This window comes from Balearica regulorum, chromosome 3 (assembly GCF_011004875.1).
Source record: "Balearica regulorum gibbericeps isolate bBalReg1 chromosome 3, bBalReg1.pri, whole genome shotgun sequence".
Classification (NCBI taxonomy): domain Eukaryota; kingdom Metazoa; phylum Chordata; class Aves; order Gruiformes; family Gruidae; genus Balearica; species Balearica regulorum.
Window position 1 is genome coordinate 73,763,974 of NC_046186.1, and position 21,856 is coordinate 73,785,829.

At 39.2% G+C, this 21,856-nt stretch overlaps 1 protein-coding gene across 5 annotated transcripts; it reads left to right on the top strand.

Annotated features, from left to right (window-relative positions):
• Positions 1 to 466: 466 nt before the first annotated feature.
• On the top strand, positions 467 to 18,333 carry FBXO30 (F-box protein 30). 5 transcript variants are annotated; one of them, XM_075748470.1, is made up of 5 exons: positions 480 to 625; positions 5,012 to 5,051; positions 5,329 to 5,433; positions 12,426 to 14,517; positions 15,370 to 18,333. In XM_075748470.1, exons 4-5 carry the CDS (start codon positions 12,442 to 12,444, stop codon positions 15,571 to 15,573), a joined length of 2,280 nt encoding a protein of 759 aa, XP_075604585.1. In that variant the 5' UTR covers positions 480 to 625; positions 5,012 to 5,051; positions 5,329 to 5,433; positions 12,426 to 12,441; the 3' UTR covers positions 15,574 to 18,333. The 5 variants fall into 5 exon arrangements, with proteins under 5 accessions (XP_075604588.1, XP_075604585.1, XP_075604587.1 ...); XM_075748472.1 differs by having other exon boundaries at positions 5,012 to 5,047; XM_075748473.1 differs by lacking the exon at positions 5,012 to 5,051 and having other exon boundaries at positions 467 to 625.
• Positions 18,334 to 21,856: the final 3,523 nt, after the last annotated feature.

Below are 21,856 nucleotides of genomic sequence, written 5' to 3' on the forward strand. Positions count from 1 at the left end.
AGGAAAGCTTCGCAAACGGTAACCCCGCTGCCAGGAGACGCGGGCTCCCGGGCCGGCCGGGAAGGGCAGGGCCCGGCTCCCCCTGAGGACACCCCGCCCTGCTCGCCCAACACCAACGGCCGCGAGCCCACGCGCGCCGCCACCGGTCCCCAGCCTCCCGCCGTCGCACGCCGGCCAACGGCACGCGCCTCACCCGCCAGCACCACCGCGGAAGCGCGCGGCCGGTAAGGGGGGCACAGGCAGGCAGGCACGCGACATTCGAGCATTCCGCCCCTGCTCCGTGACCCCGCCCCTCCCGCCGAGGCGGATGAAAGGCTGCGCCGGCGCGGCGCGCGCTCTCAGCCTGTTGCCCCGCCCCTCAGCAGGACCGGGCGGGGGTCTGTGCCCGCCGCCCCGCACCGCGCGCTTGCTTGCCTTACCGCGCGCGGCCGTTGGGGGCGCGGCCGGCAGCGGGGCCGCGCCCGGCAGCGGGGCCGCGCGGCATCCCGGCGGGCGGTGAGGCGAGGCCAGGCTAGGCCAGGCCGGGAGAGGCGAAGCGAGCGCCGCTGCGGGGGAAAGGGCGAGGCGCAGCGCAGTCTCCTGCGCCTCTGCCGCGTCTTCCTGCCTGCCGAGCGACGGGGGACGGGTGAGCCGCAGCTGTCCGCGGTCGGCGGGGCGAGCCGGGGCCTGCGCCCCCCGCGCAGGGCTGTGTCCCGCTCCTGGCCGGCGGCGGCTGCCTGGCAGCCGGGTGGTAAACAAATGGCGGCCCGGCGGGGGCGAGCGGCCGGGGTCGCGGCGGGGCGGGGGCGGCCGGGGCCCAGCGCTGGCTCGGTCGCGGCACCCCGCTGTCCCTGACAGGTCCCGGCCAGGAGGCGGGGGCGGCGCTGCCCGCATACCTCGGAGGAGGCCGCGGGGGGTTTGGTGTGCGCGTTTCGCCGGTGTCCCCTCCTCCCTGCCCGCCCCCCGGCTCCCGCAGGGCCCAAAGTGCTGAGTGTGTGTCGGTGGTAACGTGCCATGTAGGGTGGCCGCCGGCCGCCCCGCCCCCGCGCCTGGCCCCTCTGCGGGCCCGCGGCCGCCGGGAGCGGGTGGCGGAGTGAGCCCTGCTGCTGCCGCTTCCTCTGACCCCGCCGCTGGTGCTGCCAGCGCTCTCCGGGGTGTCGCGATAGCACGCGGGAAGGGGTAGGGCTGGGGTCTGCCTGGTGCTGTCGAGACTGCAGTCGGAGAGTCTCCTTTCTGCATGGAAGGAGAGGGGAAGAGAGCAAATAATCCAGAGGTATTGCTGAAATCCTTGTCTAATCCTCCGTGTTCGTCTATTTTGAGTAGCTGTGCTCAGATCATGCAAGAGATGGTGTTTTGTCTCTTCTCTCAGTTCCTTTTTTGATGGCTAGTGTTGATATGCATTGGAACCTTTTTTTCCCCTCCTTTGTGAAGGTAAGGAAGGTTGCGTAGCTGCACTCCTGAAATGCCACAGGTTGGCAATCAGAAGAAAGATGACAGCAGCTTGTTGAACGGCACGCATATTGAAACAGTCATGTGGCCTCACTTCCAAAAGTTCTAGCGCCACTGTCGTTTGCAGCAGATCTTCTGAATTCTCCTGGGAAAAAACCCCATGGGCTGGAAAGATGGCTTTCTTTTGTTCTGTAAAGTTCTACTCGGATTTGGCTGTGGAGCTTTTCATATCCTTGTTTCCCTTTTGCTGATTATGTTGCTAATGTGCCAAAATAAGTATGTGTTAGCATACTAATCCAAAAACGGGCCTGTGCTGCTGTAGCAGTAGCATCACCTTGCTTGTGCTAGCACTTTAGGTAAGAGATCTTCCTCTGCTTTCTCTAGAATTGGTGCGTAACACTTGATGGTTAAGTCCTTTCCCTGGACAGCTGCTGCCTTCTGCTGCATGTTAATGTCATGCACCTTAACTTGCACTGTGATCTGGAGGATTAAGGTTCATGCATCCCTGCTGGTGAGGATGTTAGTTATGCTTATATATGATCTTCCTCTCTCCCAAAACTACAAAAATACTATTTAAAAAAACTTTGGTTGGTAAGCAAGTTAAATATCTGGAAGACTGAAAAATACATTGGCAACTTTAATCTGTCTTCCACTCTGTATGTGTGTAAATATCCGTGCATAATTTCTCCATAGTGTTCAAGTTTCAGAGAAGGAATAGATTCAGAGGGTGAATTGGGGTTGTGTTACAAGCTGAGACTTTTTGTGGGGTCTCTGTCTCATTCTTTTCCAAAGTTAAAACATGTTAGAGAACAGGAGAATCCCAGCAGAATGGGCAAAGGCTATGCAAAAGCAGTCTTTTTACTTTGCTGCTTGAATGTTCTTTCTTCTGCACTAAATTCTTCTTTTACTCCATTAACTTCTTAAATTTGGATTATATTTCCCTTGCCTCCTACTTTGATATTAGAAGTCTAATGGGCAAGTTAAGTGCTGAGTTTAACTAGCAATATCTATTTGGAAACTTTCTGGGCAAGATTTCTGTATGTTTTTGGACAACCAAGTTTTTGACCTAGGTCCTAAAGAGTGTCTTATAGTACCTTTGTGAAGAAGAAAGCATATGTCTGTTAGTCTGCAGGTAAGCTCCTGTAGCTGCTGTGGATTTCAGCTTCATAACAAACCTATGCTTTGTATTCAGTCAAATTGAACTAAAAATAACAACAAAAAAAAATCCTTCATATTGATAGACCTATTTCTTTGGTGAGCTCTGTCTCAAATGAGGCAAATGCTTTTTGCCTCTGGCAATGAGATCCAGTGGTATAGAGATGGGAGCAGGGAGTCATTTATCTAGTGATCATTGTGCTGGTGACAGTTCTCTTTCAGTTTCCTTATCTGCACATAAGAATAAAGATAACTCGAGTATTTGTTGGTGAGATGGTTAGATTGTATAAGGAGTGAGTATTCCTGAACAGACCACAAATAAACAAGTAGTTACATTATTAAGTGAGGGTTACAGAGAAATCCTACGTAAGCTGTCCTAAGTGTCTGGGCACTATCTAGTCTCAATATTGAACGAAGGAAAAAGACTGAAAAAATCTTGTAATATAAACTGGTCTAAAACAGGCCAAGAGAGTTAAAGTTGCAGGGGAGCTCTAGATTCTAACTTACTTTGCAGGCTACTGTTTTTAATAGTTTTTGAGGTGACACTTGATGTCTTGTTTTAATTTTATTGTAATCTGTTAATGCTACTTGAATGTAAAATACCCTGCAAACCCTTACAGTCTATAGAACATCTAATTGAGTAGACTATGGTGTTGTTTACCAAGTGTCAAACATTGATCGAAGCTCTTAATGTGAAATCATGATGAAAACCTGATAGGTTTAAACTTAAGGCATCAGAATGGGAGGCACGGTGAGGTATAATTCTAATTGGCATAGTTACAGCTTTTCATATAAAACTTAAGGTGGTGCTTCAGGTTGGTGGTTGAGTAGTCATGCCTGGTTCAGACTTGGTTACATAGGTGCCAGAAGGTGGGTGGTGTTTAGTTTGTGAAGTTTAAGCTTTGTGTTTATTTGTCTATTTAGAAGCATCTCCAGTAGAAACTAGTTTTCCAAAAGTTCTGTGGGACAGAGTAATTTGTTAGAGTGACAGATTCATTTGCGAATAGGATCTTTTTAGGAGTGTGCTTTATTGGCATACCTGTAATGCTCTTCCAAAAGGTTGTTTTAGCTGAGTCACTGGCTATGAGATGTGTTTGGATGGGAATGTTCAGCTGGAGGCTTTGAGGAAAGAGTAATAGCATCAACCCCGTTGACATTTGGAAAAGGCAGTCTAAATGATATTAGAGATCAGAAATTGATGACTCATTATATGTCCTGAAACCCTGCACAAAAGTGTAGTGCAGATCTTTGTGTTTCCCAGTTCATTAAAATTAAAAACATATTGAAAGAGCTGGTGTAACACGGTCATTATGAGATATATTCCCAGCTTCTTGTCATCAGCTGTTTGACATAAGCAAGGTTTTATTTAGAAAATATTTTTTTAAAACTGTTTTTTTTTTTACTATTTCCATTGATTTTAAAACTGAGCAGCTTAGAAGGGTAAAAAGCCTAACAGGTGCTGCAAAAATCATCTTTCATTTGATAAGAAAGTGAAATATCTGTAAATAGAATAGGTTAAAGCTGTTAAAACTGTCTTTGTTCTTGTTCTCCTTTTTGTTCTACTTCTAATTTTTCAAAATATATTTCAGGACAAACTCCCATCTTTTCTACTTTAGTATTATCTGGTGCAGTGGGGAGTGGGAGTGGTCTATTAAATTTTTTTTGTATGTACTGTCTACTTTTGCTGTATAGTGGTCAGGCCATCTTCTACTAACAAGAGTGTATTTTTAATAGAAAAATTAACCTTATATGTAGAGTACATAACATCTGCATTTCGGTCTGGGATTTTGGAGAGCAGTTGTGTTCATGTTCCATTTACTTTAAAGTTGTTTTCTTATTTTGCTATGGGAACTGGTTAAACTTGTGTAGTAAGACCTGAAACAGTATATTAACAAGATTTTTGGCCTGATCTCTGTAAATACACAGAGGTCAGGAATTCTGCGGCAACATGTATGAATTAAAATATTATGTAAGAAGGAGGATTTATTTTTGGCTTCTTTTGGGTGGCTAAGACTACCTACTGTAATGTAGAATGCATTATTTTTTCCAGTAGTTCTCTTTCTGATTTCTGAGAAATGGCTTCTTTTCTTTTTCTCTTTTTTTTTCCCCCCCCCGAAGGATTTGTGAGATAATATCTGGTGATAAGGATATCATTGTTCCTCTGGGTATATCACCTTGGTTCCACCTGTGTTAAGTTTTAATGACAATCGATGGGTATGAACACATGGAAGAAGCAGCTTGTTACAGCAAAGAGTTTTTTAATATTAAGCAACTGCTTTATAAGTTGTCATGTCTGAAGACTGAAGCAGGACAAATTTTAACTAGACTAACATGCAGTTTGTAAAAGAAGCAAAACTTGAATTTTATTTATTTGTTTTAGTTCTCCAGCTGTTGCAATCTTTAATTGAAGTCTGTTTTTTTTCTGAAGTGATTCCTGGTGGACCAAACAAAAGAATTAAGTGAAGTAGGTCAGAATAATAACTTTTAATAATCTCTTCTAGCCTTAAATCTAAATGGGTAACCGTCTAGTGTGACTAACAGCTAGCAATAAGCTAAAATGACAGAACTTAGATTGTGCTTGCAAAGTCTGTTAAAACTTGTTTATTTTTCCATAAAACTTGCAAAATATTTCAACGTTTGTAGCTCCAGATAGTGTAAGCACATGACCTTTTCAGAGGATTGTACATGTGGAAAGCAATCTGTACACCTGAAATGAAACTTTACTTCTGATCTCATTTCTTGCAGAGTCTGCAGCAATTGAGGAGTCGGACTGAGTTCAAGTTCGGAAGTGCTTTACACATGAAATCTACTGGTGCTCTAGCTGATTCTGCCCTGTCACCATCTCAACAGGTAGAGTGCTTTTGTGCCTGAGCCATGCAGCAAGCATAGCTGTTCCTGGTGTGGTTGTCCTGTGTCAGTGTGCGGCCAAAGGTACATTGAGGCCTTTGGGTTTCTTCTTTCAGGAATGTGTCAAGGAGACAAGAATGCATGGCAGATCTGTCACAAAAGTACTCTAAGGAAGGTCTAGTAGTTTTGATTTTTAAGACTCAGAGTTTAATAGTGATAGAAGGAAATCTTCTATCATTCCATCAGAGCTTCTATTCTAAAATGGAACAAAGCCAGACAGTGGCGCATCAGTGGAGGGTCCACTTCAGTCAAAGCAGTCTTTTGCTTTGGGTCATTTTCCCCTTGATTTTTTTTTTTTTTTTGGCTGTACTGATTTAGGAGGAAATATCTTGGAAATATCTCACTGAATTCTCTGAATGGGAGAAAGATGGTTTGCCACTAGGGAGAAAGGAACTCTTAAAATGTTACTCAAAAGAATGCAAAATACAGGTCAGCTCCTGTAATAGGATGTGTGGGGCAGGAGTAGACATGGAAAAGCTTTTCTTTATAAGGTTGACATTAAAAAGTTGCATTTCCTTGTAATTTTAATACTCACTATTTTTGCTGTAGTTAGAAGTTTCTTTTTGTCTTGCTCTGGTTTGTTTTTGAGGTAGATGGATAACTTTAAATTGCGCTTCAAAAAGCGGTTAGAACATACTCCTTCAATGCTAGATCACTGATAAAACTAGAATCTTTCCAGAAGTACATATCCCCCTGAGATTTTTTTCTTGCAATAAGAAGCCATGTTTTGAGCCTGAGCTTTTTTTCCCTCTTCCGTGTAATACATATAAATTGCTGTAGACTACGATGGTAATGGTAGAAGTAGCATACTACTTGTGTAGTAGTTTGGGCTTTAGTAATTGAAGCTCCTTCTCATGTGTTCAGTGTTTAACAAAAAATAATGTAGACTCATTCTAGTATGTCCAATATGTGCAGTCACTACTAGGCAGGGAAGATGCTCTCTTCTTTGTTGTGGGTGAATTTGTTTGAAAAGGCAGTGCAAACCTGTCTGTCCAAACGTTTTGAATATAGTTTTAATTTCTCTGATCTACGTAGTTGTAACAGAAGCCAGGGTTGTCCTGATGAACTTGGGGGTAAGGAGCGGTAATTTGTATCCCATAAGGTTGAGATTTTAAGTGTGGCACCTGAAAGGATTCTACTTCCTAAAAGTATGTCTGATGTAAACCAGCTTGAAGAAATACAAGGCTTCATAAAGTTCCTGTCAGAAACTTCTCTTTGAAATTGGTATAAAAAATTAGTATAAAAAAGATCAATTGCCTAGTATATAAGATACTGAAATATAGCCACATGTAGTACTCTATTGCTTGTGCAACTGAGACACATACCTTTAAATTTGTCATCTCTTAGTCACGTTATTTCACCTTAACTGGCAGTTTGTAATGTTGTTGGTTGTTCTTTTAAATTTACCATTTTAAAGGGCAGTTGAAAATTAGTGTAGCATTAGATTAACTTTGCTGTATGTCCCTGTCTCCTGTCTTCCCAATGCTATGGGGAGACATTTGAGCAGGATTTGAGCTACTCAGCTCCCTAATATGAGGACAGTGGTTGCGCTGGCTTTGGAAAAGCCTCAGGATGAGACTATTTAACCTTAGACTTTGTGGAGTCTTGAGCGGTAGAGTTAGAGCTGCCTTTTGTTGCTCACCTCAAGCAGGGATGGCAACTAGCGGTGGCATTTGCCATTCTCCAGTTGAAATGGTGTCGAAGACATCCTCCTCAACCTCCAGTTTGTGTTTTTCATTGGTTATTTGAAAACTGTTAAATCAGAACAGACCTCCAACCAACCAACCCAAACACCAGCACCCCCAAACCCAAAAAGGAAACATAACATGCATAACGTAGAAAGTTAATGCAGCCATGCTATTGTAGTAACAGACTGAAGTGTTGGATTTTAGATACAAAAATTGCTACACTTTTTGTGCAGGATAAGGATGACAAGACAAGCTTACCTTCTAGAGACTGCAAAGCTTGTTTAAAGCATTTGATAGTTAGACCTGTGAATCAAGGTGAATGATAGTTGTTCTCCTATGCATGGTAGGATATAGAAAAATAAAATAGCTTGTTCAATAGTTATCTATAGTAGTGTCAATTCTATTTTGGCAGAATATTGTAAAGCTTTTTTTTTTCTTTTCTCTATAATACTGCTCCTCTACCTCTTTCCCTATTCTCCTTAGCTTTTTTTTTAACGACTTACCACTTAAATCTCTCTCACTTGGCCATTTCCTCTCTGAAAGTTTCTGCATCTTACCAGACTTGTTAGCCACTCTTTTAGCCAGATACCTGGGTAAAAGTTGGAGATTCAGATGTATGCTAGTGTCTTCTACAATCTCCAAAACAAAAGGGAATTTTTTAAATGGTTTGCATATATTTGGCTGCTTGTGGGTGGATTTGGCTGCTCCTGGGAGTTCAAACCTGTAGTACTGCTTGTGTCTCTCTAGTCTTCTACTTCCTTGAACCAGTAATTTAAGAACCTGTTGGCCTATTTAGTTGAATTTGATAGAGGGAAGAGTCTCAAAGATAGTTGAGCTTTATAGGTTTGGTGAATAAAAGGTAGCTGAGCACTAGAGGATTCCAATAGCAGTAATAGTTGCTGTGATTTCCTCTTTTACGGCATGAAAGAGTTCATATAGGGGAGAGTAAGTAAGCAGACTTTGGGTTTAATAGTACTAAGTACAGCTCCTTATATTCTGTGGTGTAGAAGAAAGTGAGAGCTCTCTCATGCAGCTGAAGTATTGTGTGGTGACTGTTTGAAACCCTTATTATGCTATTTTAATGTTTGTGTTACAACAGCAACTGAAAATCATGTGGCTGTAGCAGCTGGAATTTTAATCCTTTTAATTATGACAGATTTTCAAAGCATGTTCTGGTGATTTGGTCAGCTGACTGTATAGTATGTACAATAACATCAAGTGATTGCACAAATTCTGAGAGCAGTGGTCACCTCACTGGAACGGGATGTATTTTTAGGTTTCTCTGCTAGTAACAGTCAAGTGTGTGTACTTAAGCATCTCATATGAACTGAAGCTAGTTGCTGACACTACGCTATCAGAAAAGGACAGCTGTTCGTTCTTGCTATAGTCATTGATCTGACACTATCTTCTCACCAAATTGTGGCAAGGAGCACAATGGGGTATAAACACTGTGAAAAATTATTGGTACATGTTTTAATGACAGGATTTTTCTTCAGGTCAGCAATGACACTGTTAGCCCTTTTCAATTTTCTGTATCAGAGTAACTGAAAGCACTTTGTTACCTCCAGCAAGAATTTTCCTTATCTCCCCTTCACTCAGCAGTTTTTTTCCTTTACAAGGCAATGTTTGGGAAGAGTGTGGTTCTAGTTCTCAATGTAATACTAGTGATACATTGGTTCTGGTTCTTCAAAGGACGATGATTCATATGTGGATGCTCTTAATGAATCCAAGAGGTGCTAAGTTCCGTGGTTCACAAGGCTAGCTTACAAAATGGAGTGAATTGTGACCATTTGTTGATTAATGAATGTGCTAATTCTTGAGGTCTTATCCATGATTTCACTAGTTTGATAGGGTCATTTGTTTTTTTTGCCTTTGGACTTTGCAATTTGAATTATATCAAAAGCCTTAACTAGTTTAAGCAGTCCAGGAAACTCATAACTGCCCCAAACAGTTGTTGAGTTTGAAGCCCAGGTATAAAATTAAAAATGCAGAAAAAGGACATTTAACATATCTGAAAGGACTTTGTAGTAAGTTATAAATAAAATGTGCCTAAAATTTGACTAAATTGAAGTTCTGCGGCAGGTGCTGTGAAGTTAAGGTTTATAAGCAGGACACAGAATTTTAGTGAATGTCATGCTGATGGTCTACTGATGTCCAAAGAGATTTTAAATTATATATTTACTTAAGCCAAAGGATTTAAAATTTAAGAGAAATGGCAACTAATGTCAAACTTATTAGTGACCAATAAAATCCTAATTTTTTGGAAACTGAGAGAAAAGGTTACTTCACCTATTTACTTGATAATGTGCATAAATGCTTCTTTATAAAAACAATTGCAAGGATCTGTTACAGAAGTAAATTAGCATCTACCTATTGATAAAACATGGTATTTTACCGTGTTCTCTGGCTTTCGTATACTGTCTGTTAGCGATATATGATGTTTTCACCAGGTTTTGTCCCCTTACACATTTCAAAATTTCATTTGCTTGTATGAAATCATTAAGTTTTGATGAATATTAGCTTATGTGTGAAAGGAATCCAGGAGCCTGAGAAAAGCCAGTATCACCATGCAACTCGGGTTTCACAATCTGACTTGTAAAGACCAAGATAGTGTGCTAGGGAGGAGGATGTTTTACTGTCTCAGTAGAATGTTCTTCTGTGTAAGCTCACATAGGCTATTTAAAGATAGTATTTAATGATGGTTGACTAATTTAGGGTATGTCTACACAAATGGTGCAGGCAGACACGAGCTCAGTTTGACTGCACTCTGAGCCGTCTGCACGCAGGCCAGCTTTGGCCTGGAAGCAACAGAGCAGTGGTGGCATTGCAGTGTGCGCTGGCTAACACACCTGCCCCCTGCTCTAGGAGTGGCTCCCTTCTGGCCATCTTAAAGCAAGCAGGGTGCATAGCTTTTTGCAAAGTAGCTAAACAATACTTTTATTTTTTTTTAGACATAATTGTGGGTAACTGATTACATTAAGCCTTACTGCTACCAGGCTGCTTGTTTTATGGGAGCAGGACTGCGTTTAGATGTATGAAGCAAGGGCTGGGCTCTTGCATTATAAACTAGCAATTGTCTTTTTCAGGTATGTTTCCATTTTGTGTTAAGCACTTTAAAATAGGCTTTTAAGGTGAGAGCTTCCTCTTGATCTCTGGTCACCTGTTAACTTGAGGAAAACTGGAGTTTGGTTTCGGTATTGATGCAAAACTCTGGAATTGGCTTTGGTCTAGCAACAGGTAGGCTGCTGTATTTGGCAGGAATTACTTAGAGCGGGCTTTGTCAGAACAACTAAAAATATCCCAGAGAAGTCAAATAATTTTCTCTTCTTCATTCTTTACTGAACATATTTCAGCTCTTTGCAGTAGATGCTGACTTAATATGCAAGTTGAAAGCAGATTGGGTGCCAGAAAGGTTTGCTAAAATGTTTCGCAAGTCAGTCACTGAGTTCAGTGACTGATATGCTTGACAATTTATTCTAACCTTACTTGTTACTCAGTATATAAATACTAAGGTATGGTGGGGAAAATTCAGCTGTGTTTTGCCTGCTAAGTGTAACACATATGCTTCTTTGTTAGAAGTGTTCAGGAGAGTGGGTGGCTAAAATATTTGAGTTATCCAAATTACGACGGATGGGGGGGTTGAGGACTGATTGCTACTTAAAGTTGGCATGAATTTCAAAGCATTAAAAGAATACAAGTGAATAAAGTGTCACATAGATTTCTATTTAAATGCTTTAAATAAAGTGGAGTGTCTAAAAGGCTGTTTTGTTTCCTCTTACCTTCAATTTGAACAAAAGGCATAATACTAATCCATTTTATTTTTACGGTTTTGAGTCTTTAAGATGTTTTAATGCATTAAAACTGAAGTGTTTAGTCTGAGGACAATGCATGAGAGCACTTCTTAGCTAGTAGAATAAAATAAGGCACCATTTCTATTGCTCTTAAATTCTGTAAGCATTTTATTTTTCAAGAAAATTGCTGGAGGGTGGGGAGTGAGGAAGAGGTGGAACTGAGCAATGTATTTTTGACACAGTATTTTGAGATTTGTCTCCATGCAAGTCATTCTCTGATATATCTGACTATAATCCCTAGTGGTATCACTTCTGAGAGGGAGTTTGTTGGAGCATACGGGAGAGCTTGGTCACTTGCATGGGCCTGCACTCCAGCTAGTGAGCAGTTCCAGAGCCTCTTGAAGTATGGTACAAAGATGATTACTCTCTTCTTTTTATTTTTTTTCTTTTTCTTTTTTCTACCTACCACAACAAAGAATTGAATTTTTTGCTTGTGTCAATTTGTTATACGAGATTATGCAATGAATTTTATTGCTGTTTGACCTTGTTCTGTAAAGTTGTTGTGTTACCCTTACACTTTGAACTGCTGGTATTGTATAATCATGATGGCCATAGGATGCATTAAAAAAAATTACTTTTTGTGGGTTGAACTGGAGGTATAGATAGGACCATGTTGGATAGTAAAGTTTTATGTAGAAGTTTTCAATGAAATGAAAGGGCTTATTTAATGTATAATATAATTGCTACCCTTGTGCAACAACTACTGTAAAAATATGGGAGGAGCTATAGGCTACAGATGAAGAAAACAAGAAGAGTGAAGAGCTTTAAGGGCCTGCTGTCTGTCATTAGCATGGAGGGGGAAGAATGGGACATGACAGAATTGAGATACATGCTGAGTGCTGCAGATTGCCTTAAACAGAACTGCATGAAGAGGGTGTCAGAAGCTTAGATGGTAGCAAGCAGCCCAGGGAATAGGTTGCCTCTGTTTAATTTAGAGAACTGGAAATGAGGAGGAATCTGGCTTCCTTTATTTCTTCTCCCTGCTCTGTAGAGTTGTATGATTTCTGATGTTAGGTAGGGGGCCATAGTCAACGATCATGCTTTGCTTTTCATTGAATCACCTATTTGCAGCGGGCAGGGGAAAAGAACTATTCCAGAGGGAAGGGTTATACAACATTTTTATCTAAGTTGCATATATTATACTTGGTGACTAAATGCATAGACTGTCTTGACCTCTGAAACAAATGTGTATCTTTAATTTTCAGGTGAACTTTTAAACACCATTTCTCTGAGATAAAATGTCACATACTTGTTCTCTTAAAATAGCTACTGATGAGTTCACAGTGTGTTAACATAGGTCTCTCTGTACGCGTAGAGGATGCAAAACCGCAAATAACGGTTAGTAAACATTAGCAATATTGAGTTTATGTTCTTTGTCTCCTTTCTCTTAACTCAGAATTGGATTTACAGTCATGGAGGAACATCAACAACATTCACACTGTGTGAACTGTGTCAGCCGTCGTTGTATGACCAGACCAGAACCTGGCATTTCCTGTGATTTGATTGGCTGCCCATTGGTTTGTGGAGCAGTTTTTCACTCGTGTAAAGCTGAGGAACATCGCATGTTATGTCCGCTTGAAAGAGTGCCTTGTTTGAATAGTGGCTTTGGATGTCCCTTCATAGTAGCTCGAAATAAAATTGCTGATCATCTAGAAGTTTGTCCTGCAAGTGTGGTATGTTGTACCATGGAGTGGAATAGATGGCCAGTCAGTTACGCAGACCGAAAATCCTATGAAAATCTGAGTAAGGATGTTGATGAAGTGGAACAGCTAGATATGGCTTTAGCCCTTCAAGACCAGCGCATGTTATTAGAATCACTTAAAGTAGCAACTATGATGTCAAAAGCACGTGATCGGATACCAGAATCCAGAGAGCAAACCCCTGTCAAATCAAGTGCCCCAGGTGCAGTGCATTCAAAAGGTTTGATGCCTGTAGATGAAGAGTCCTATGGTGCACTTTATCAAGCTACTGTAGAAACAACAAGGAGTTTAGCTGCTGCTCTGGATATCCTGAACACTGCTACAAGGGACATTAATATGTTAAGTTCAAGGCTCTGCATTTCACCACATGAAATGAAAGAAGATACTGACGTTAAAGAACAAGCTTCTAATGGCATTATTCAGGATAAAAAGTCTGACTGTGAATATCCAGATGAAGATAACATAGGAGCAGTTGGGGGAGTGAACTTTGATAGCCCAAGTCAAAATTCAGAAATGGAGCAAAATGGTTCTAGTGATATTTGTTATGATATAGAGCAAAAACATGACTTAAATCGAAACTTTAACTCCTCACTTTTGTGTAATGGCTTTCATGTAGAAAATGAATATTCAAAGGTGTTGGACCAGCATGAAGATCTTTGTGTATCTAATTCAAAACCATCCAGTGTAGCAAATGGTGAATGTACTACATCTCATGATGATGAAGCATTACAGTCTTGCAGCTCCTTCCCTGTAACAGCACAACTTAAAGAAGTAATATCAGCTGATCACTTAGTTAATGGCAATGTTAATCACGTACTATTTCCCCATAATGCTAATGAAGAAGAAATGTTAGAGAGACAAGTGGAGCAAGAAAGACTGAGAAATATAGATGCGTTTTCACTTTTACGGCATCGGTCATACAAATTCCTTGTTAACCACTATTGGTCTACACCAAAAGAAGACAAAGCTGTTGATACATCAGATTTGGAGATAACAGAAGATCCTATGGGTCTTCAGGGGATTGATCTAATCACTGCAGCTCTTTTGTTTTGCCTAGGAGACTCTCCTGGAGGTAGGGGGATATCAGAAAGTCGCACTGTCGATGTGTACCATGTTGACTTTGGGACCCAGACGTTTTCTCTCCCATCTGCTCTATTGGCCACAAATACAATGGTGGGGGAAATAGCTTCAGCTTCTGCATGTGATCATGCCAACCCACAGCTCTCAAATCCGAGTCCATTCCAGACCCTTGGACTGGATTTGGTATTGGAATATGAGGCTAGATACCCAACAAAACAGCGCTCAATGTTTACATTTGTTTGTGGACAGTTGTTTAGGAGGAATGAATTTTCATCGCATTTTAAGAATGTGCATGGTGACATTCATGCTGGCCTTAATGGCTGGATGGAGCAGAGGTGTCCTTTGGCATATTATGGGTGTACATATTCTCAACGAAGGTTTTGTCCTTCAACACAAGGGGCAAAAATCATTCATGACCGCCACTTACGGTCATTTGGAGTTCAGCCTTGTATATCCACAGTATTAGTAGAACCAGCAAAAAGCTGCCTAATTGGACTACACAATGACCATCTCAGTAGTCTGCCTTTTGAGGTTCTGCAGCACATTGCGAGTTTCCTAGATGGTTTTAGTTTATGTCAGCTTTCAAGAGTGTCACGTTTAATGAGAGATGTGTGTGGAAGCTTGCTTCAAGCACGTGGAATGGTGATACTGCTTTGGGAGAAGAGAAAGTATCCAGATGGAAGTTGTTCTTGGCAGATAAAAGAAAAAGTAAGTTTTTTTTTTTATTTTGAAGGTAAAAGTATTAAAATGGTCATGTCTCTGCTTTTTCCCTTAATATTTTCTTTGATCACTATTGTTATTACTGGGTTTTGGTATAATATCCCTTGAAGAAATAGATTGTCATATTGAACAACTATTAGTGAAAATTACCAGCAGGTTGGTTTAGTCTTCTCCACACTTGAAGATGTCCAAGTTAAAGTAGTATCTCTCCAGTTTTTACTTGATGTAAATAAATTAACCTCTGATTTTCCCTAGATTTTTAAATATTAGATGATTATTTCATTGTTTTCTTTAATATTCCATGAAACTAGGAAAGTTGCCTACAAAGTTTGCTTTTTTTGCCTTTATACTGCTTACAGCAATTTTAATTTTTGCTCATCTGTTGAGATCCTGTCTATTGCCATGATACTGAGTGCCTTAAGTATGTAAATAATTCTTAAAACCTTTGGGTGACCTTTGTGTAGTACAATTTTCACCATTTCTCCCCCGCCCTGAACTGCAGAGTATCTTCAGCAACCATTTGGAATTGCAGAAGTTGATCATTTCAGTAATGGGTCATTGTGACTGGTCATGCAGTACTTTGTCATTTAACTTCTGATTGGGCAAAAATTATTGTTGCCTTTCTTCCCAGTGTTCAGAGTTGACTTGGAATCTGATTCAGCATGGGACCGGCTATACAAAATTTAGCATTGTATGGTTTTTGTCATGTTGATTTTTAGTATTATTTGTAGTAGCTGCAAAATATTGCCTGAAAGTATTATAAAAGACAAACATTTGATTTCATGCTCTGAGTTGAGGTATCTTAAAACATTTTGAGCCTAAGTGCACCTTCTTTTCTAGGTCTGGCGCTTCAGTACAGCCTTCTGTACTGTGAATGAGTGGAAGTTTGCTGACATCGTAAGCATGGCTGACCACTTGAAGAAATGTAGCTATAATGCTGTAGAGAGAAGAGAGGAGGCTGTTCCGCTGCCATGTATGTGTGTAACACGAGAACTCACGAAAGAAGGACGTTCACTGCGCTCTGTTTTGAAACCAGTACTTTAAATATTGCAACCACTCCAATTGCACATACACTCAAGCACCTGATATAACCTCGGTAATATTACGTGACACTTTATTAATGTACTAAAGATACTTTCTAGCTAAATCTACTCTGTCACTGTGTATATAAGGTTTGAAGTGACATTTATTTTTTATAATATTGTTTAGCTGGAAAGTAATGAAAGTTGCCTTAACGTTTGAAAAATTCGGAACTTGCTGGACAGGGTAGTTTTATCTAACTTATATAATTTAAGAACAAAATCTTAAGGTGTGTTCTCTGATTTCACTGGTGCCCATGTTGCTGTTGGCTGATAACATTTCAAAAATGGTCTCTAAATGGTATGCACATTTAGATAGAGGAAACACTGAATTGTAGTGAGTCAAAATCCTGACCAAATACACTTTCTGTATTTGGTCTATTTTTTTTTAATAAATTATAATCCAAATATTTGAAAGATAAGGAAGAATTCAAAACTTTATAGTACATGTCTCAAACACAGCTTTTAAGTGCATCTTTTCTCATTAAATTGGTGTTCTAGTGCTGTTCCTAGTTAACAGGTGACCTAGGATCAGCTTTTTTTTAAAAAAAAATTTTTTTTTTAGGAATGATCTCATGAACTCAGATTTACAGCAACATAATTTTTAGTACAACTTTCTTTTGACGTCAGCAATGATTATTTTTCTTCTGAACTATTAACAATTATTTCACTTTTGGGAGCAAAACTTTTAGAGCTAAAACCATGGAATACTAGTTTTTACTCTTGCACCTACAATGACATCGATATAAAATGTTAAAAATGTTTTTCCTTGTCCTGCAGTTGGCTGAGGGTTAATTGCTTGAGCAGTCAGAAATTCAAAGTATGTGATGAACAGTTATGAATTTATAATGCAGCTAATGAAAGGGCTTTACTTGTTTTATGGTATTGTGAGATGTATTTTCTCCTTTTCTGTTAATTTGTTTATAAAAATGCTGCTTTTCTGAGGAGCATTTTAAATTACTGGTATGTGTAGCAAATGTATCATCTTCATAAGATGAGACATGATTTGTTAATTGCATAAGGCATATCAGAAATGTATGTTCAACCACATCTGTTAAATGAACAACTCCAATTTGCTTCCAGTCTTCCATAACAGAAAATCTTACAAAGCATTTGTGAACAGCAAATACGTGCTATGAAAAATGGCCTGGTATAGCAAAACTGTAATAACTTGAACTGACTTTCCAACTTGTTTGTGTTTTAAAGTTGGTGTCTCTTGCCTGTTGCACTTAGCAACTGTGCCACAAAGCTAAAACAGAAACAGACCAGAGCTTGGAACAAAGAAATACAGTACGTATTTCCATTATAGGAAAAAATAAGAGATTACTAAGGAGGAGATGTTTACAAAAATGGCTAAATTTATTACTCGTAATTTCTGTACTGGACACTTGTTTATCACTAGTCTGGCTGCAGTTCACAACTTTGGTATCTGTGCATTTCCCGTTCTGGGTCCAGTCCAGCTGAACATTCACTGCCTTTTTCTATCCAGAGTGCTACAGGTGCCCAGAAAAAAAAGAATAAATCTGTTCTTCAGTGCCATGAGTTGAAATTACAAGAGCTCAAACAGATGTTCTGCCTGAATCTTCATACTATGTGTTCTCTTTCCACATTTTCTCTTTTTTTGTTTGGAGAGAGGAAGGGAGTAAACCCTGTACAGAAGTTAGCAATATTTGCAGTAATTCGTAGCTGATACCACAGTTATGTGGAAAGGAGAATCTAGATTAATGTACAAATCTGACTATACCAGCTGGGTTTTAGGTAGAGATTTTAACATCCCCCACCCCTGGCCCTGTTCTCTGAGTGCATTGAAATGCTTATTACCCACAAATGCTTCAGTACAAGGCAGGAGACAGACTTTGGTCAGTTCTTGTCTTTTAGCTCTAATGGCTCCTTGCTGCTGCTCTCCAGTGTTTAAAAGTAGTAGTGTGGCTGGAAGGATCCTGAATGTTGGGGAGTTTATGGTTGTGTTTATGGCTAAATCTACTTTAAAACCATCTGTCTTGGGTTACTGGTATATTTTTTTTTTATTTTTATTTTTTTTTCAGTCAGCAGTGTGGTGGTTTTGGTACTTGGCGTTCTTTGTAACTACCCAGAACCCTGATGAGTACAGTAGGGCAAGCATGTGTCTCGGTCACTTAGGAAAAGAGGGTATTCAGTTAGAGGAGCTGGCGTTGGTAGAATCTCGCTTGTAGCGCAGTGCAGATCTACATCTAAAGTATCATCAGTTGTTGATCTAGTAAAATGAACCTTTTAAGTACTCGGTGTTCTTCTTAAGAAATAACACTATTTCTCCATACATGCACTTTTGTTTTCAAATGTAGATACAGGCTTTTTTGTTAAATTAGTTTATTTTTTATGAGAATCCAGAGCTATTAAAATATCAATGTTGAAAACAAAATCTCTGCCTTGTAAACTGCTCCAAATGCAGGAATACAATATAGTTAGGATAAAAACTTTTTTTTTTACACTGCTATGCAGTTTCTAAAACATCTATGGTGTATAGTCAGTCTATCAAAATGTGGCTTGTTCACATTTGCCCTGGAATTTTAAAAATGTTGTATCCTGTTCCTGGTACATCTTCCTTACAGCATATATAGACAGCTGTTCGAGTCTTTCTTTTACTTGATGCCACATTGCTACTTTGTTTAAAATATTATGTTTTCAATCATTATGCAATATTTTTTTGCAATGTCTGTTGAAATCCTAATAAAACTTTTGGAGTTTCTCTTTTAGTATGATTGTGCTTTTTTTTAAAGCTTACCACCAGCATTCCGGTGTTCAAACATAGTGCTCAATGTCTGCGTATAGGATTCTAGTAAGTACTCAAACAATCAAGTTACATAAAGGAATCTATTTACAAACATTGAAAGTTTGCATGATTTGGAAGTGATTAATATGTATTCACATTCATTTCATTATGAAGATCAGTCATTCCTTTTTAGACTATACACCCATTTCTATTGCTTTGGTCTATTATGTGGCATAGATTTCCTTCCACAATTTAACTACTTAACATTGAAGACTAATAATGTACCTTGTAGGTTTGTTTAAATTGTTTTTTTCTGAATAATAAATTGGAAAGATTATCTAATCAACATGATACACACTTATGCTACCAATTTGCAAAGTACATTTTCAGTGTGTTGTCTCATGAGTAAAGTTTTCTGTAGGAAGTTGTTGCTTAAGATGGTACAGAAGCAAAAATTTAGGTGATTTTTAGGTAATAGTTGTCGTTCAGACTGTTTGTGGAGTGGCAAAATGTAAACCAAAACCTCATTAAACCAGAAGACTCTGCCCAGAAATTTACCTTTAGGCCTGCCATTCGCTAGTATGTGTATGCTAATAGTCCTTACAAATAAAAATGTACCTATATTACATAAATCTGATAATAAATTAATCTAAACTGTGTCAAGTAATGTGATGTGACTCATGGTTTAATTTCAGCAATTACAAACTTGTGCCTATTTCACTTTTTAGACAGGCCACATTAGCCTTTTGTTTTTCTGTGTCCGTAAGTGGATTAGATATTCTGCTGTGTAAGGAAATATTTTTTGTCTCACTTTAACTTTCTTGATGCTTAAAGTATTCTAGATGATTTGCCTGTTTTTCTGAGAATGCTGCTGCTAAAACTATTTTCATGGGCTCTTCTCTGTTGAATGTACTTTCCTAGAATGAGGTTTCGGTTCAGTGAAGAATTCAATGCTAGCTGTAATAGTAGAAAGCTGATTAAAATTCTTTCAGTCAGAACATCTGTTCAGGCCTCTTTGATCATCTTCAGATGAGCAAAAAGTTGTGGTGGTTTGCTGCACTGAGGAAGAAATAGCATTCAGATAGTGTTTATAAAAGTTACAGCATGTAAAGCAGAGACACTTTGAAGAATGGGATTCTCATAGTGTGACTGTTCAGCATGTGGTGAATATTGTAGCAGTAATCCAAACTGGAGAAGAAAACTGAATGGAGAAGGAGGCTTAAAATAACAAAGGCATCCAGTCCCAGCATAGAGAATCTTCTGAGGGACTGTGTTTGTGAGAGTGCTGGGAATTTCTGACTTGTGCACACCACAACTGTGTTTTACTGATGATTTATCGTTTTTTTTGCCATGATAGCAGGAGTTGCCCTGCTCCTATTTGAGCTCTATAATGTGCTTTAGTTGTAAACTATCTCCAAGTGCTGCCTGTATTCCTGAATCAAATATCAGTTAAGTTGAACACAGTCTTCTCTACTGAATGCAAAGTATGTGTTCGGTGTAGGTTCTACCTGCTGGTGGTGTGAGAGGCAATATTTGGTAAGCAAAGTATGTGTTCGGTGTAGGTTCTACCTGCTGGTGGTGTCAGAGGCAATATTTGGTAAGAATAATGGAAAAATAAGGTCCTTTGGATACAGAGAATTCATGTGCATGGTTTCCATCAGTATTTGCCAGAAAAAGAGAACAAAACTGTGTTAGGGAATGCAAGGAGTAAAATAAGAAGACTGGTAGCATTCACTATAACTTGCTAATGGCCTGGTAGTTAAGAAAACATTATTAATCATCATTAGATGCACTATGAAACGTGACAGCAAAAGTCCACACTTCTGCCATTTTGACAAACCGAGTTCTGCAATGCATGCAGTAGTAGGTATGCAGACTGGTTATAGCCTAAGGTAGCAGGAAAATGTATACAAAATAAGCATGTATGATTTTAACTGCAAAATATAGAAAGAAAAAAAAAGCTAGTTTCATGAGACATAAGGCTAGATTTTTAGAATCAGTCAGAAAAATGTGATTTCTGCCTTGAAGATATTTCAGTGTTCTGGTGTTTAGTTTCATCCTGAACTGCATTGGCATTTATTTATTTTAAATCATAAATTAATGAACTGCAGAAAAATAGTAGTCGGAAAAGTTGCAATGACCTTACAAAATTATTTCAGTTTGACAGTGTCATGGTGTATTATTAAACTGATAATTTTACAATATAAAAAAAGGAACACAAAAAATAGATTGTAATATATGCCTTTCATTTAAGATTTTTTTTTTTGTCCTAAGGTATGTTTTCAAGCATGTAACAAAAGAGCTATCTTCAAGCTTATTGTGATTTAAATAGGGAGAATTCTGCTAGCAAGATGAAAGTTGGGTTTCATTACTATTTTCATGTGAACATCCTGACAAAGGGGTAGGCTGCAGAGCAAAAGTAATCTGATTGTGTGACTGGTTAGCAAATGAACAATCAAGGACTTGGCATGAATATATGTTGGACTTTGTTCAGAAGTGTTAATGTTTGATCATTACATGTTGTCTAATCTGCTGAATATTGTGGACTCTCTAGTATTGTTATTATATAGTAGTGTTCCACATGTAATTCTGGCAGCCTTTGCAGCAGAAAGGAAATAATGTGCTGCTTAAAGAGATTCAAACCTTGGTTAAGGGAAAATATGACTGTTATGAACTGTGGCAGCTGTTCATGAGCATCAGCTTTCTGGAGTTTCACATCATTGTGTGTTTCAAGAGTAAGGGATGAGTGGATGCCTTGTTGCCTAAGCAAGGTATCTTCTTGCTCAGAAGAGTTTTATATGGTGTCTCACTGTGCACATGGTTTTTAATACACAGATGAGTAAGATGTTCTTGATTTAACAACGCAGTAAGACTGACTTCTCAGCAGATAGGATTGCACACAGCACAAAATTGCTTCCATATTTTGTGATAAAACAGGTCAAGTCTAAGTGACCTGCGACTTGGACTTAAGTTAACTGGAGTAGCAAGTTTTAGTCGTGTTTTTCAGTTGATACCATTGTGGATAAACACAGAGGCATTTATGTTAAAGGTTAAAAACCAAAATGAACAAACGAACCAGAAAAACAAAACAACAAAAAAACACCAAAAAACCCACCCCAACAACTAGAAAAATTCTCATTGATGGATTTCTGTCCTGTTTTTATACATGAACAATGTTCATTAATGTTTGTTAGGAGAGCCTGGCAAGTAAATAGAAAACTAAATTTCTATATTTTGTTCAAATTAAATCTACTGCATCATTTTAATGAAAAACAAAACTGAACCAAAACACATTTACAAAAGTCGTGATTGGCAGTGTCACCTTTTTACTGTCCTTTTGATCTTCAAGTGAAGCTTAAATGATACCAGATTTGCTAATTTTATAATCCAGATGTTTTTTATTCTCTTTGACTAATTCAATTATGTAAATAGCTGAAAAAGAAAATCTCAGGACTTTTATAGGCGTTTAATGGGCTGAGACAGTTTCAAGTACATGATT